The sequence below is a fragment of the Corvus kubaryi genome, unplaced genomic scaffold (assembly GCF_017639235.1).
Source record: "Corvus kubaryi isolate FWS band 111438036 unplaced genomic scaffold, C.kubaryi_AGA036_p1.0 split1-37355, whole genome shotgun sequence".
NCBI classification, from domain to species: domain Eukaryota; kingdom Metazoa; phylum Chordata; class Aves; order Passeriformes; family Corvidae; genus Corvus; species Corvus kubaryi.
The window spans coordinates 564,578-580,627 of record NW_024582078.1 but is presented as its reverse complement, the minus strand read 5'-3'; the positions used below and the strand labels follow the sequence as shown (position 1 = coordinate 580,627).

The following is a 16,050-nucleotide window of genomic DNA, read 5'->3' as shown; positions in this document are numbered from 1 at the left end:
CGCCTGCAGCTCCTACCGCCCCTCCCGGGGGCTCCGGGTAAGCCGCTCCCTCCTTGTTCCCACGGGCGACCCCCGCCCAGCGCTCCGCATCCCCTCCCCGCTCTCCTCTTTCCCTCCCTCCCCCCCGGCCCTTTGCCGCTCCCGGGGAGCGGAGCGGGGGCGGCCGCCCGGCGCCGTCGGGTCCGGTGGGGCTGGGGGCGGCGGCGCTGCGGGCCGGGGTCCGTCCAGCGGCGGGTGCCCCTCCCGCGGGGTGGCCGCGCTGCGGGCCCGGGGCCGGCGGGGTTCCCCGGCTCCGCCTCTGTTGGTGGCTCGGGCCCCCTTTGTCCGCTCCCGGGGATGCTGCCGGGCCCCTCCGCCGGTCGGGCCGCGGGGCCGCCACGCCGGTGTCACCTCCCCCCCGGTCGAGCCCCGGTGCGGGGGCGTCCAGCCCCGCTCCGTCCCGCGGTTCCCGGGGTGGTCGGTGGGATCTGAGCGCCCATCCCCGTGGAAGGAACCCCGAGCACCAACAGGTGGTTTGGCACCGATACTTTCTCTTTTTCTCCCCTTCCCTTTTTTTCCCCGTACCTCCTTCTGTCAGATAATTCTCCCGGTTTGATCTCTAGGAAGTGAGAACCGCCCATGGCTTTTACACCTCCCGCTCACAACCGCAGGGTGCGACCCCCCATTTCTGGGGGTGTAACCCCATATCCAGGCGTACTCGCAGACTGTGACCCCCCCACTCGTGTGTGTCACTCTGAGCTGCTATCATAAAGCCATGATTCCACCTCACATAAAGACATAATTCCATCTCAAAAGCCACCCAGCTGGAGATCCTCACCAGCTCCCGTCTCACGAGGAATCTGTAAAGGCAGTGCACACGTAGCTGCTGTCTGGGAAGGAGGTGGTTTGCAGGGCCCAGTGGTGACGCCTCGTAAAGATCTGCAAAAAGTGGCCAGAAAGAGTCATTCGAGTGTGTTGGCAGTGCCCAGGGTTGTAAAAAAGGGAAGTGTCTCACCTATTTTGTCTGCAATTTCTAGTAATAGTTGCAAAACTCTGTTACCTTACTGTGAGTTACGTGGTGCCCAGGAGAACCAGTAGTTGTAGATTTGAAATCTTTTTTTTTTTTAATGCATATCAGGAAACAGAGCTGGGGTGTCAAATACACTGAAACTGCTACTGGTTGGGGGTGCCACACACCAATATTTACATACTATATTCTCAGAAATAGAAAAGAAATTTGAATACAAATATTTTTCTTAGAAATAAATGCGTCAGATATTTACACTAGGGTCTGGATTTTTGGCTATTTTTTAAACTACAGCTTGCTCAAAGGCAGGGATCCTCTGGATTTGGCCAAATTTCTGTGTGAAAACATCTAGTAAAAGTGCTTAAGGGCAACTAAATGCCCATTTTGCTCCTTCCTCAGTTGCTCTCTTATTGGGATGACTTTCAGGATTTAGATAAATTTCACAGCAGAAGAGCCAGTTGGCAACTGGTGGAATTATTTCTGCAGGGGTTATGGGAAGAATAACTCATGGATTAGATTTTTCAGTGTGATATTCCTGAATTTTGAACATTCATTAAAGATACAATGTGTTTGGAGCAATAAACTTGCAGTACCGGCTGAAATTGTGGTTTTTGAGGCATCATGTTTCTTAAGTTTCCTTCCCTTTAATTTTCAGATCAAAAATGTTCAAAACAGGAAGTTTGACTTGCACCTTTTATTTTGTAAGACTTTTCCCTACTTCTTTAAGACTGATGATATTTGTTGTTAAAATCTGAACTCTGTGATTCAGCATCGCTTAATGGGTTTGGGCTCTTGCTTGAAGATTTTTTGTCGTTTATAATGTTTGATGTTCCTCCCTTCTCCTTTCCTACCAGCCATGGCCATGACTGGCCCCACGCCGTGCTCGTCCATGAGTAACCACACCAAGGAGAGAGTTACGATGACAAAGGTGACGTTGGAAAACTTCTACAGCAACCTCATTGCCCAGCACGAGGAGCGAGAGATGAGGTAAAAATCCTTCTTGTTTCCCTTCCATACTGGATAAGAGCCAAAATTTATATTGAATGAATTTAGTTTTCTTGAGCCAAAGCAAAAATAATAAAATCACAGATTGGTTTGTGTTGGGAAAAAAAAGCTCACCCTGTTCCATCCCCTGCCATGGGCAGGGACACCTTCCACTATCTCAGGGTGCTCCAAGCCCCATCCAGCCTGGCCTTGGGCACTCCCAGGGATCCAGGGGCAGCCCCAGCTGCTCTGGGCACCCTGTGCCAGGGCCTGCCCACCCTCCCAGGGAGGAATTCCTTCCCAATATCCCATCCAGCCCTGCCCTCTGGCACTGGGAAGCCATTCCTCCTTGTCCTGTCCCTCCATCCCTTGTCCCCAGTCCCTCTCCAGCTCTCCTGGAGCCCCTTTAGGCACTGGAAGGGGCTCTGAGGTCTCTCTGGATCCTTCTCCTCTCCAGGTGAACACCCCCAGCTCTCCCAGCCTGGCTCCAGAGCAGAGGGGCTCCAGCCCTGGGAGCAGCTCCGTGGCCTCCTCTGGACTCGCTGCAGCAGCTCCAGGGCTGTGCTGGGCCCCAGGGCTGGGGCAGCTCTGCAGGTGGGGTCTCACCTGGGCACAGGGGCAGAATCCCCCCCCCCCCCCCCCGGGGGCTCAGCCCAGGGCTCAGTGGGCTCTGGACTGGGGCATGTCCAGCTTTGCCTCACCAGCACCCCCAAGTCCTTCTCCCAGGGCTGCTCCCAATCCATTCTCTGTGTTTGTGCTGGGATTGCCCTGATCCATGTGCAGGACCCCCAGGAAGATGGTGGAAGGAGGGGGTGTTGTGAGGAGTCCCTCAGTGCTGCCTGTGACTGACCTGAACCTGGGGCACCTCTTTAAGTTCCCCAGTCCAATACAGCAGTGGGCTGGACTGAGCTGTGTGACTTCCCTTTGGCTGGAACCCTCTAATTTGCTGAATACCCTCAGGTTGTAGCACTGGGACTTGTGCTGTTGTCCCAGCTTGCCACGGAGTCTGTAACCAGAATTTGGAAAATGGTTCAGTGTTGGTTTGGCTTTGCTGCCAAAGCCATAATGAGCTCCCTGAGGAGCTCCCCACTGCCTGCTCACTACAAGAGCTGCAGAAATGAGGAAGTAATTTAGAAATAAATATTAACTTGCAAAGATATTTTCTTCAAAGCTTCAAATGAGTAAAGAGAGATTGAGGTCCAATTCAGGCAGAAAAAAATATCACTGATTTAATTCCTTCCTTTCTCTTCACACAGCTCTTGCCTTTAAAATTTATTTCTTATTATGAGCACTGTTGTGTACTCCCCAAATCTCTTTTTTTTTTTTTCTGTTTAGGGTCAAGACTTTGTCTGAACAAACAGACTGGACTTTTTGAGTTACATGTTTTTTGTAACAACAGATGTCTGTGGGTGTGTAATGTGGAGTTTAAATGGTGTTGACACTGTACCCTGAAGTGCAGATTGAGCCTATTAGGGATATTTGGGGGAATTTCAGCATGGCTTTGGCATCACTCAGTCCTGCTGAGCCATTGAATTCTGTGTATTGCACAGACTTTTGCTGCTGGAGTTGCTGGTTTGAGTGTGGATTGGGATGACTGGGCAGTGCTCCCTGGTACTTGAGCAAAGGCAAAGCAATTTCAATGTGCCCGATTCTGGAAGTGATAACCCCAAATATTATCACGTCGCAGCAGCTGCAGGGAGCCCCAGGAGACAGGAAGAGGATCTTGCAAAGAATGACTTGCAGAAAGAGAAGGAATGTTTTAGTACATTTGTAATGTCCCAAACCACCAGTCCCAGTTCAGCCAGCTGTTAATATGACTGGCACTGGGAAAAAGGTTCCAGAGGATAATCATTACAAGTGTCCCCTGAAGTCATTCCCTTTCTGAAGTCTTGCTTCCTCCTTTCTCTTCTCCCAGATAATCCTTTTGTATTAAGGCTGTAAATATTTCTGATTCTTTAAGGGGGAGAACATGTGCAGACAAGTTTCCTCTTCCCAAATATTTTGAGTATCTCAGGGATTAGGAAATCTAAAGTAACTTTTCCCATCTTGCATGTGAATAGTTTGAGGTGCAGAGAAATTTTAAATGTGTTTGAATACCAATTCTTCCTGGAATAAGTGAAATTTTGGTGTTTATGTGTTTATTATGGCTCTGGCCTGAAGTGACTTGCCCAGCTGTCAGAGAGAGACAAGAACAGAACCCAGATCTCCTCAATTTGTATTTGTGTGCAGCAAAAATGTACACTTGAATAACTTGTGAAACTCAAGGCAGGTTTAGTTTATTAAAATCAGAGAGGACAAGGTTGGAATTATAAAATTGGATAGTAGATTCTTCGAAATTAATTTCCTGTCTGAGTGTCTCCTGTACATCTTTACACTTCTAACTTGCTGGCACAGGCCAGAGGCTGTGGATATGTTTACCTTGTTAAGAAGCAATATTAATGGTTCAATCTGGTTTTTTTTCTAATTTGATTTAAAAAGCAAGGTTAATGATTCAACCTTTATTTTTCTAATTTGTCTCTGCTCTAGACAAAAGAAACTAGAACAGATGATGGAAGAAGAAGGCCTAAAAGATGAAGAGGTAATGAATATGGAAAAACTATCTTAATGCTTAAATACAGGAAATTTTCTTTTCTAAATGGAGATCTGGGATCTTTCCTTGGAATTGCTGTGGTCCCTATGGAACCCACCTGCAGAATTTTCACTGGGGTCTCTTAAACTCTAGAAAAGAATCAGGAGGTCAGCACATGCACAAAAGGAAACGGAGTTCCTTCGCCTGAAGAGAACCAGGCTTGGACTGGAGGATTTTGAGTCTCTAAAAGTAATAGGCAGAGGAGCCTTTGGAGAGGTGAGTCCAGAAAAAAATGACTACATGTGTTTTTAAGTGGCTCTGGTGTTTGGTAAAGACTTGCTTAGTTTATACAAGCAAAAAGTAAATATAACAAGCACAGATTGATTTGAGCTGAACGGTCACGTGCAGCTGGGTTTTTATGTAATAAATGCTGGTTTGAGACATCCTGTGCTTTCAAGGAAACGGAATGAATTTGAAAAGGACCTGATGGGCAGCTAAATACAGGTTTGCAGTGGGTTTTAAAGGTGAATTTCTGAGGCTGGACTTAGGGAGAGGTGGAGGGCCCTTGCAAAGTCTCTTCTGGTGGCCTTCAGAGAAGGGGCTTGGGACCACCTGCTTTAGGTGTGAATCGCTCAGTGTCCTCTCTGTTAAAATAACTGCAGCTCTTAGAATTAACAGGGCTTTTTGCCATTATATATTATTATATTTGCACCATATAATGCTTCTTGTATTTTATAATCTGAGACGATTTCATGAAATGAAAGCCAAGGCCTTGACACCCAACTTTGTCAAGAGTTCTGCTGGGAATGCTGGATTTGATCCAATCTTTGTGTGCCCCCAGGTGCGACTGGTCCAGAAGAAGGACACGGGGCACGTTTACGCCATGAAAATCCTACGCAAAGCTGATATGCTTGAGAAGGAGCAGGTGAGGAGCACCCCGAGCAGGAATTGTACCCTGGATCACTCTGGGAGGTCGCTGTGGTGTGTGCAGAAGAGGAACAGGCATCTGTGCTTTACGTTTAGTAGCTAAAAATTCTGGGGTTTTTTAACCTCTGTTCTTGTAAAGGAAATAAATCAGAAAAATCTCTGGATTCACAAGGACTTGTTTTCTAGTGGGCTCCTTCAACACAAAGTCCTGTGCAAATGATTCAATGCAGACTTGAAGGCCACTGTTTTACTGCATTTATGACTTACAGGATCAGATATAAATATCAAAGAGATACAACTGCTGGAATTTAGACTCAGAGACATAAAGCAGCAGCATTTAACATTTTTAAGGCTTTCCTTTGCTAGTATTTCTGGATATATAATGATCTGGCACAATCATTTGTTGAGCACTGGGATGGAGCTCTTGTGTTTTCATAAAGAGATCTAATGGTTAGGTGTATTTGTAAAGAATTGAGATTTTTGTAGGTAGGATTTATATAATAGGTAGGTTTATATATAATGTAAATAATAATAATAATAGGTGTATATATAATAGGTATAAAATACATGTACATAATCAATCATATGCTGAAGTTCTGACAGTATTTCTGCCTTTGTGCAGAAGTTTGACTGCTGTCTTCTCAGCATTTGATGCTGTTCAGAATAATAGTTGAGCTGCCTGTGAAATAAATGCATTTAATAAAACTAATCCAATGCACTGTGTCTGTCCAGGTTGGCCACATCCGTGCGGAGCGGGACATCCTGGTGGAGGCAGACAGCTTGTGGGTTGTGAAGATGTTCTATAGTTTCCAGGACAAGCTAAACCTCTACCTGATCATGGAGTTCCTGCCTGGAGGTAGCTCTCTGGAATGCAAGGGCTGCTCCCCTTTTGTTTGGGGATTGCTAATTTCTTCGTTACAAATGCAGTCTGGGACTGGAGTGCACGTGGGTGCCCTGCAGTGGTGTTTGGACTGTACGTCTGTGAGGAACAAGATTTCTGCTTTGTGGGGTACTGAGGTGTTTGGGCAGGCTTGAGGTTTCCTGTTTGGGTCTTTGAGCTAGAGGTATTTAAACTTGGCTTTAATATTCTTCTAGTTCCTACCCTAGCTGTGCCCTGGCTGTCTATAGAGTCACAGCATATCCAGGTTTGGCAAGCTCTAACCTGCTGGTTTTAGCTGAATGCAGCAGAAATAGCTTTTTTTCTATAAAAGTCTTAAAAATTAGTGAGAGTGGAGCCCGTGTGTTCACCTCTGGGGGGTTTCCAGGTGACATGATGACACTGTTGATGAAGAAGGACACTCTGACAGAAGAGGAGACGCAGTTCTACATCGCTGAGACCGTGCTCGCCATCGACTCCATCCATCAACTGGGATTCATCCATCGGGACATAAAACCGGACAACCTCCTCCTGGATAGCAAGGTATGGACTGGCCACTGGCTGGGGAGGAGCAAACAGGCCTTGTGATTGTTCATATTGACCTGAAGTGGTGTTGACAGTTGTGGAAGAAGATGGTGCTTCTTTATTTAGCCCTGTTCCTTCCAGCTTTTTAGGGCATCTCTGCCAAATTACCGGGGAAAATTCCCAAGCCAGGAAAGACCCCAGCTCCACTCAGACCTTCAGCTCTTCTGACAGCTGTTTAAACTATTTTTGGCTATTTCAGATGCAGTTTAGAGCACGTGGTTTCAGTTCCCTCTTAGGCAAAGCTGTTTCCCTTTGCTCTCACATCTGTTACACTCCCACTTGCCAGCTCTGGTTGTACCAAACGTGAAGGATGTGGCTGTTCCAGTAGCCAGGCTGAGGATGGAGGATGGAGAATCTCCCTCGGGACCAGGGTGTGTTCCTGAGGGCTGGCCAGGCTACCTGGTTATTGCAGGCACTTTGCACAAAGCCTGATTGTTTCAGTATCCTCCTATTGCTCACTCCAAGTTTGCCTAAAATCAAGCTTGCTTGGAAAGAGTTAGCCAGCAGTAAATAATGACTTTCCCACTACCATGTAATGCACTGTTGGAATTACTGCAGAATCCCAGAATGGTTTGGGTTGGAAAGGACCTTAAAACTCATCCAGTACCATCCCCTGCCCTGGGCAGGGACACCTTCTGCTATCCCAGGTTGCTCCAAGCCCTGTCCAGCCTGGCCTTGAACACTTCCAGGGCTGGGGCAGCCACAGCTTCTCCAAGCAGAGTGTCCAGTTCAGGATGTTTACATCTAGACATGAATACATTTAGAACTTTGAAAAGGATGTATACTATATATATTATATATACACTTCTAAAACTTGCACACAGTCAGTGTGGTGATGTTATGCACCAGGACAGATTCAGTCACTGAACTGAGGGTGTTTTTTATCTCCTGGGGCCAATACACAACCCAGGGACTGCAGCTGCCTCTGGAGACGTTTCCTTTCACCCTGAAATGGTTGGGAACTTGCAGAGCAGAGGTTTCCTGCAGTAAATGGTCACTGGGCTTTCTCTGTGGAGTAGCAATGGAAGCATTGATGGCTTCATTCCCTGCACACATCCAGTGCTAGGCTAAACAAGGAAGGCAAAGGACATTGAGGGGCTCGAGTATGTCCAGAGAAGGGAACAGATCTGGGGAAGGGGCTGGAGCACCAGGAGCAGCTGAGAGACCTGGGAGGGCTCAGCCTGGAGAAAAGGAGGCTCAGAGGGGACCTTCTTGCTCTCCCTGACAGGAAGGCACAGCCAGGAGTGGGTCAGGCTCTTCTGCCATGTCTCAAGTAAAAGAAAGAGAGGAATTGGCCTTAAGTTGTGCTTGGGAGGTTCAGATTAGATACTAGATTTTTTTTCATGCAGGGGTGGTCAGGCACTGGAATAAGTTGCCCAGGGAGGTGGTGGAGTCACAGTCTCTGGAAGTGTTCAAGAGGCATCTGGATGTGGCACTTGGGGACATCATTCAGAGGTGCTGATGGTGGTGTTGGGTTCTCTTCCAACCTTGCTGATGCTGTAATTTACTATGATAATGTTTTATATTGGTTTTGGATTTTGGGTTTTTTGTTTATTTCTAGGGCCATGTGAAACTCTCAGATTTTGGTCTGTGTACTGGACTGAAGAAAGCCCACAGGACAGAATTTTACAGGAACTTGAATCACAGTCTTCCCAGTGACTTCAGTAAGTTCTTTGGCTCCAAAGGGTATCTGGGTGGTTGCTCTTGGTGCCTGACACAACTGATTTCAGTGTGAGGGTATGGCTGCAGTAGGGAGTCTAATAATGAACTTAAACATCTTGAGGTGGATTTTAATTTTCTGTAAAATAAAAATAATTTCAGTTACTTTAAACCCATTTTCATTTCCAGAAGTTTGTCTCTGAAACAGACTCTGCTGTAGCCCTGTGCATGTGTAATAAAGCGAGAACTCAGTGAGTTGGGAGCTGCTGGCTGGCTCTCAAGTGTTACTGAAATGAATAAACCAGCACAATCTCTGAGTATCCAGGATTATTCTCGAGGGGAATAACTTGGATCATGGGGTTACATAAACCCTGAAAGTGTGGTGTGCTAATGAAAGGCTTGATTAGATGTTGCCTGTATTTCATAGGTTTGGAAGTTGGGAGGTTTAGGTTTGGGGTATTGGCACACATCTTAAATGAGATCTTTAGTGAAATGGCTTGGGGGTAAAAATATCTTGGGTGACCAGCAGGATTCAGTCCCAGCTATTGAATCTCCTTCAGCTTTCCAGAACATGAATTCCAAAAGGAAAGCAGAGACTTGGAAGAGGAATCGCCGGCAGTTGGTAAGTAGGTTCCACCTGCTTGGAAATGTTCCTGCTGAGGTGTTGCATCCAAATGGAACATGGATTTACATGAAATTTTTAATGCATCTCAGAGTTCTGGACAATCCTGAAAGGAAAAGATTCAGGCACTTTTTAAAAAGAAGAGGAATGACTCTAGTTTGTCCTTCATCCATCTGCTGAACAGCTGGTGACATATGTGCTAGAGACAGCACTGCTGTAATTACTTACATGGGGAGCTGAAGTCTCCCAGCCAAAACTATCAGTTCTTGCCACTTCCAATCTAACAAAGGGCTGCTGACCCATTCCAAGGTGTATGTGGACAGTGATACCCTTCCCCATTTTCCTGATGCTATTTTAAGACTCCTTCACATGAAGATGTTGATTTTGTCTCTATGTATCTTGGAAGAAAGGCTTTAAACACCTTTGCTAAGGGTTCTCAGAGACAATCTGGTGTCTTTCTCAAAATAACCACTGCTGTTTAAATTCCCATTTCTGCATCAGGCAGTTTTCCCTACAGATGTGTAACTGATGGTCTTCGTTCCAGGCTTTTTCTACGGTGGGAACTCCAGATTACATTGCTCCTGAGGTTTTCATGCAGACTGGATACAACAAGCTGTGTGACTGGTGGTCCCTGGGGGTCATCATGTACGAGATGTTGATTGGTAAGGGACGTGCAGGGCAGGGATGTAGGTGGGAATGGTGGAGCAGGACATCAGCTGTGCTCATAGAATCCCAGACTGGTTTGGGTTGGAAGGGACCTCAAAGCTCATCCAGTGCCACCCCCTGCCAGGGGCAGGGACATCTTCCACTATCCCAGGTTGCTCTGTGTCTCATCCAACCTGGCCTTGGACACTTCCAGGGCTGGGGCAGCCACTGCTTCTCTGGGCAGCCTGTTTCTGTGCTTGGGGTCAGCTTCTCACAGCATCCACTCCTTGCCTGGTCTGTCAGGTGTGTTCTGACTTCAGGAATTATTTTTGCTTGACCCAAGATTATATTTTTGTTTCTTTTCAGGTTATCCACCATTCTGTTCCGAGACTCCTCAAGAGACATATAAGAAAGTGATGAACTGGAAGGAGACCCTGACATTTCCTCCAGAAGTTCCAATCTCTGATAAAGCAAAGGATCTTATTTTAAGGTGCCAGCCCCATGGTTTGTCAGTTAATACAGCACTAATTTTCTTGTCTTGTCTCTGTATTCTGTGCCTCTCACGGCTTGTTTCACATGGAAAAACCCTGATGCTACGAACTGTTACATACATGCATCAAATGCTGAACTCCCTTTTCCAATACTTTAGTCTCTCAGGCCATTTAGTGGTTCCCTGACTAAATTGTGCTAAAAAGGAGCTCCCATGGAAGTGCTACTACTCTGGCAAAATGTTTCTGCCCCTTATTTTGCCTGCAAGCTTCTCATGGAAGCAAGTTCAATCCTTTTGACAGAGCTGACTTCTTACAACAGCAGTGATTTTGCCTTTGTATGCGCTGGAGCATACAAATGCACCCCAGTGCCTGCTGACTCATTTGTACTTCATTATCTATTCTCAGGACAGAAATATAAATGTCTGGCTTTTTAGGCTTTATACGTTCTGCTCTACTCTGGTCCTGAAATAGAAAGGTCACGTTATCCTGTTGTGAAGGAATAGCACATCTTAACTGTGGCATTGGACACGACATTCCTAAACATAACTTTGTGTGTTGGTTTTGCTGTGGGAGTTCTTAGTCTGCTCCATTTATCTGCTAAGAAACTGTAGCAGTATCAGTTCAGAAAGCTGTTCCATTTCTGGATGGAATGCTTTCGTTTTCATTCTCCCTTCATTTTCATTCTTCCTTCCATCCCAGATTTTGCTGTGAATGGGAGCACAGAATTGGTGCATCTGGTGTGGAGGAAATAAAGAGTAACCCATTCTTTGAAGGGGTTGATTGGGAGCACATCAGGTAAGATGCTTTGCAAAAAAGCAACTGCTCTTCTCTAGGGACTGCTGAGGCCAGCCCTGGTCTGCAGCAGGGAGCAGCTGACTGGAATTTATCATATCCAGCTGTGGGTGAGAGCCTTTTGTTCTCTACCTGAAGCTTGCTGAGGTTTAGGTACCTTCAGTCTTGATTCTGTTAAGAAATGGAAGGTGGCTGAATCCTGCTTTGTCTGTCTTTGAAATCTCAATGCTCCATCTGCTCTTCTTGGCAGAGAGAGACCTGCTGCGATTTCAACAGAAATTAAAAGCATTGATGATACCTCAAACTTTGATGAATTTCCAGAATCTGATATCCTTAAACCAACAGGTAAATGATTGTTTGATTATCTCTGTAAACCTTCCTCTTCTCCTGTAGAATAATCTTTCCTGTTAGTCAGATCTTACTAGATGCTGATGGTTTTTTTTATCATGACCAAATAGCTTGGAAGCCTTGTGGTGCAGGAATGTGGGTTCCAGGAGATGCAGGCTTGTAAATGATGTGGGAGTTGTCTGAGAAAGGGCAGCTCTCAGAAGCAGTAGAGCTTCCAGAAAGTTCAAATCCCAGCAGGGCCTGGGAGCCCAATGCTGCAAGTTCCCCTCGGTGCTAATTCCTGCTGGCACTTGGAGTAGGAGTAGGGAAGGGTGGAACTGAAGGGGATGTTTTGGTGTGAATCTCTAAAGGAACACAGCATAGTCACACATTTGCTCCTTGAGTTTAAAAACAGAATCCCAGACTGGTTTGGGTTTGAAGGGACTTTAAAGCTCATCCAGTGCCACCCCCTGCCATGGGCAAGGACACCTTCCACTATCTCAGGTTGCTCCAAGCCTGTCCAACCTGGCCTGGAACACTTCCAGGGATTGGGGGATCCACCACCTCTCTGGGCAACCTGTGCCAGCGTTTCACAGCCCACACTGTAAAAAATTTCTTCTTTCTATGTGGTCTGAATCTACCCCCTTTAATTTAAAACGCTTGTGCCGTGTCCTGTCCCAGCAGTTCTTTCCTGGGGTTGAAGCACAGAGCTGGATCCTGCATTTATGATATTTTTTCCTTTAGAAACATTCTGCCTTATTCCACATCCAGTGTTTTGTATGAAAACAAACTCTGCAGTTCCAAAGGATAATTCCATTTCTTCTGTGTCTTCCCAGTGGCAACAAGCAACCACCCAGAGACTGACTACAAGAACAAAGACTGGGTTTTTATCAATTACACCTACAAGCGTTTCGAGGGCCTGACGGCCCGAGGAGCAATTCCATCCTATATGAAAGGAGGGAAGTAACACAGCTTTACCTGGGACTTCTGAGCCGTGGAATTCTGTTGCTGTACTTTGGGTTTATACCCATAAAAGAACTTGTTCTTTTTTTTAAAGAAAACTTGAGGGCTATCAACTCTTGAAGAAGACTTCAGGACCCTGTTTTCTTACCCAACCTGGTTGTTATTAAGGATTTTTTTTTTTTCCTGTGCCATTGAAAAATTCCACAGGTTTGCATCATCTCTGCTGCCAGCACCTTTTGCTGCTTCAGGAGCAAGAGGTTTTTTTATATTCTTTGCCAGACTGTCCAGTCCCTCAGGAGATGAGAGCAAACCTTCCCTTTGGCATTGCAAAGCACGGGATTCTACAGGACTGCATCCAGTCCTGCATTAAGTGACAAACTCACTCTGCCAATTCTGCCAGCACTGTTTGCCCAGTAGCTGAGGACTCCAGGACAGAGGAAACAAAGCAATAATTGAAGCTTGAGACACACAACTCTCCAGGAAACTGTCTAGCAGAAGGACACAACTCGGATTGCCTTAACCTTACTTTGTAGTGCTGTTTTTATAATGCTCCTTGGAAACCTCTTCAATAGCATGTCTCAGCTCTGTTGCTGTGGCCTCCAGTTCTGGTGCACTTTACTTTTGGTACTAAGTGACCCTCAAGCCATTTAATATTTTTTCTGAATTAAAAAAATTTGCAACACTTTTTCCTGAATAGAGGAGAAATGGGCCATTTCCTCCACCGAGATTTTGGTTACTGTATGTCAGGATGGATCCATAAACAATGCAGATAAACTACAGCTGGTCACAGAAGTGGGTCTGGAATTAGAGCAGAGGGAGGGAAATTCCATGAACCTGATCCTCAGTGGGCAAACTGTGCACAGCTGGGCCAGCCTGGAGGCTCCCCAGGCCAGCTGCTGCTGTTTCTTAGCCACCTTTAAGCTCTGCTGCATCTTCAGTGGTTTAAAGGCAAAACCCCATCTTCTGTGGCCTTTTTGCTGTTGGTTTTGAGCAGAACAGGATCAGAATATTGCTGATGGAGGCCTGCCTGGTGTTCCCTCCCAGAGCTGCTCTTGCTGTCCTGGCTGTACCGTCTGTACCCGGAGTCTTCCACGGATGGTGCCTCATGGGGTCACTTTAGGGGCAGTGGAACCCACCATGTCCACTCACTGATTGTTGCCTACTCTAATTTATAAAAGTACATTCAGTTCTGATCAGGATTTCTCCAGGAGAGCCCCAAAGTGCCTTTCCTTGCCTAAGCCTCTCTCAGAACATGACAGCATTTTGGGAGGGAGGATTCTGCCTTGGCTGAGCTTTTCCTAATTCCTTTTACTAACCACGAGCTCCACTTTGTGCCCGTTTGTAGTTAACGCTGCACTTCCAGGGGCAGGTGGCATTAACCCTTGGACCTGCCTGGTTCCAGTCTGGAATTTACAATCAGATATTAAAAACAGAATTCAATGAGGTTTCTAAAAGCATGTCTCAATTCCAATTGTCTTGGATTCCTGCAAACTTCTCTTGGTGCTGAACACTAACTCCGGAGTACAGACAAGACAAAGCTCCAGGGATGTCTCACAGGAAGAAAAAGGCTTCCAGGTCTGTTTAGTCCTGACTTTCTTGATTAGAAAATGAAACAAAACGGATTTGTAGTGGAACTTTTTTTTTTTTTTTACATAGGTGCTTTTAGGGAATGTTTACCTAGATGTTTCTTGACTCGAGTGCCATCCCAAAGGACTGATGGGGGACTGCCAGTACTGTACAGAACTCGTCAGGGTCCTCCCCTCACCACCCCTGTCCTTTTTGTACATGTCCTACGAGTTTATGACTTGCCATAAGCAGTTTCGACAGCAGTTGGATCCTACCAAGCTGAAATGCAAAACTGGCCTTAATTAGAAGTCCCAGGATCTCTGTAGTCAGAAGGGCTCACTTGGATTAATAAGGGCTAATGGAAGGAATGACTGAAAGGATCAGGCTTTTATCAACTCGTCCCTAGATCACCTTCTGCTTCCTTTTGACTTTGCATGAAGGACTGATACCAACTTCTCAAACTGTTCCATCCTTATCCTGCAGTTTCTTCTAGCCATTTGAAAATGTTGCCTTATAAACTATTGGAATTAATAGAAGGCCTTTTTTTTTTTCAATTCCTAACAGCTTAGTTACTGCCTTAAAATAAAAACAAAAATCAAAATCTTTTAAAGCTGCTGTGGATTCAGAACAAATGATTTTGAGATAATAGCTGCATTCTTAGCCCTTTACTGAAAGGGACCAGCATCTTTATTTATAAATACCAAAGACGAGGAAGCTAAACAATTTCAAGTTGTGGTAAGTTGCTGTGAAAAACCAACTGTCTAGTACTGTATATTGTGCATTTTTAGTGCTGTGTTTGAAGTGGGACCCCTCAGGTGTGTCACTGGAGTTCAAGGTGAAGTTTTCAAAGGCACGAGGAGCAGTTGGGTACCTCACTCCTGTTGTCTTCCAGCAGAAGTTGGACATCTTTGAATCCAGTCCTGTTGGACACACCTTGCAGCAGGAGGTTCTGTATCCCAGGTGCATTGTAAGCCTGCTTCCTGTTCCAGTTTTTCACCAACATTAGGGAAAAAAGTGTCTCCTACAGTGTCTCCTTCCCAGGATCCATACTTCACTGCTAACAGTAAGGATTGTGTATGCCTGTTACATCTCCCATGGTAGCCAAACATTTTTAATTTTTCTTGTGTTTTGAGGTTGTTAGTATCTTTTACCTCTTTTTTTTTTTTAAGCTGCAGTTGCTGGATTTCTAGAAGTAATTCCAATCTGAATTTCCAATGGATCTGAACATCTTATGCTGCCAGTTCATCTCTGTATCATGCCTAGCACAAAGCTGAGTGTTTCTTATCACTGTGCCCTGACTCTGCCTTAACCTCCAAGTTGAAAAAGTGTTCTGTAAATATTTAAAAGCTGTTACAAAGTTGCACTGTAAAATTTGGCAGGTGGTAGTCCACTTTTTATGGAGCAATCTCGTTGTGTTGTGTAAATAAAATCCTCTTAGTAAACACACTTGGTGGTATGTTGTGTTTTATAAACAGGAATCAGAGAATCCTGGAATGGTTTGGGTTGGAATGGACTTTAGAGGTCCTCCAGTTCCACCCCTGGGCAGGGACACCTTCCACCATCCCAGGCTGCTCCAAGCCCCAATGTCCAGCCTGGCCTTGGACACTTCCAGGGATCCAGGGGCAGCCACAGCTTCTCTGGGCACCCTGTGCCAGGGCCTCCCCACCCTCACATGGAAGGATTCCTTCTCAGTATCCCATCCATCCCTGCCCTCTGGCAGTGGGAAGCCATTCCCCCTTGTCCAGGTCCTGATGAAGAGTCCTTCTTGTAGCCCCTCCAGATAGTGGAAGACGCTGTGAGGTCTCACACAAATCTCACCTTGTTCAAACTCTTAGTGCCCTTCCCCAAGCTTCAGCAAGAGAAGCCTGGAAGTACATCCAAGGCTGAAGACCTGTTCCAAAGCTGCTTTCTGAAGACAAGTAGGTAGAAGTGGAGAGCACTTTTCATAGCCCTGACCAAAAAGACTGGGGCTTGTGAGAGATGCTGCAGTTTGTGGGTCAAGGAGTGTTTGTGCTTTCTTTAGAACATCACTGCAAT

General features: G+C 46.0%; 1 protein-coding gene across 1 annotated transcript; it reads left to right on the top strand.

Moving 5' to 3' along the window:
• Positions 1-6: 6 nt before the first annotated feature.
• On the top strand, positions 7-15,459 carry STK38 (serine/threonine kinase 38). Its single transcript, XM_042013431.1, has 14 exons — positions 7-37; positions 1,861-1,993; positions 4,517-4,568; positions 4,713-4,835; positions 5,401-5,484; positions 6,219-6,342; positions 6,752-6,906; positions 8,510-8,612; positions 9,168-9,229; positions 9,774-9,891; positions 10,241-10,364; positions 11,065-11,160; positions 11,408-11,502; positions 12,321-15,459. The coding sequence occupies exons 2-14, from the start codon at positions 1,863-1,865 to the stop codon at positions 12,449-12,451; spliced, it is 1,398 nt and encodes a 465-aa protein (XP_041869365.1). The 5' UTR covers positions 7-37; positions 1,861-1,862; the 3' UTR covers positions 12,452-15,459.
• The last annotated feature ends 591 nt before the right edge of the window (positions 15,460-16,050 follow it).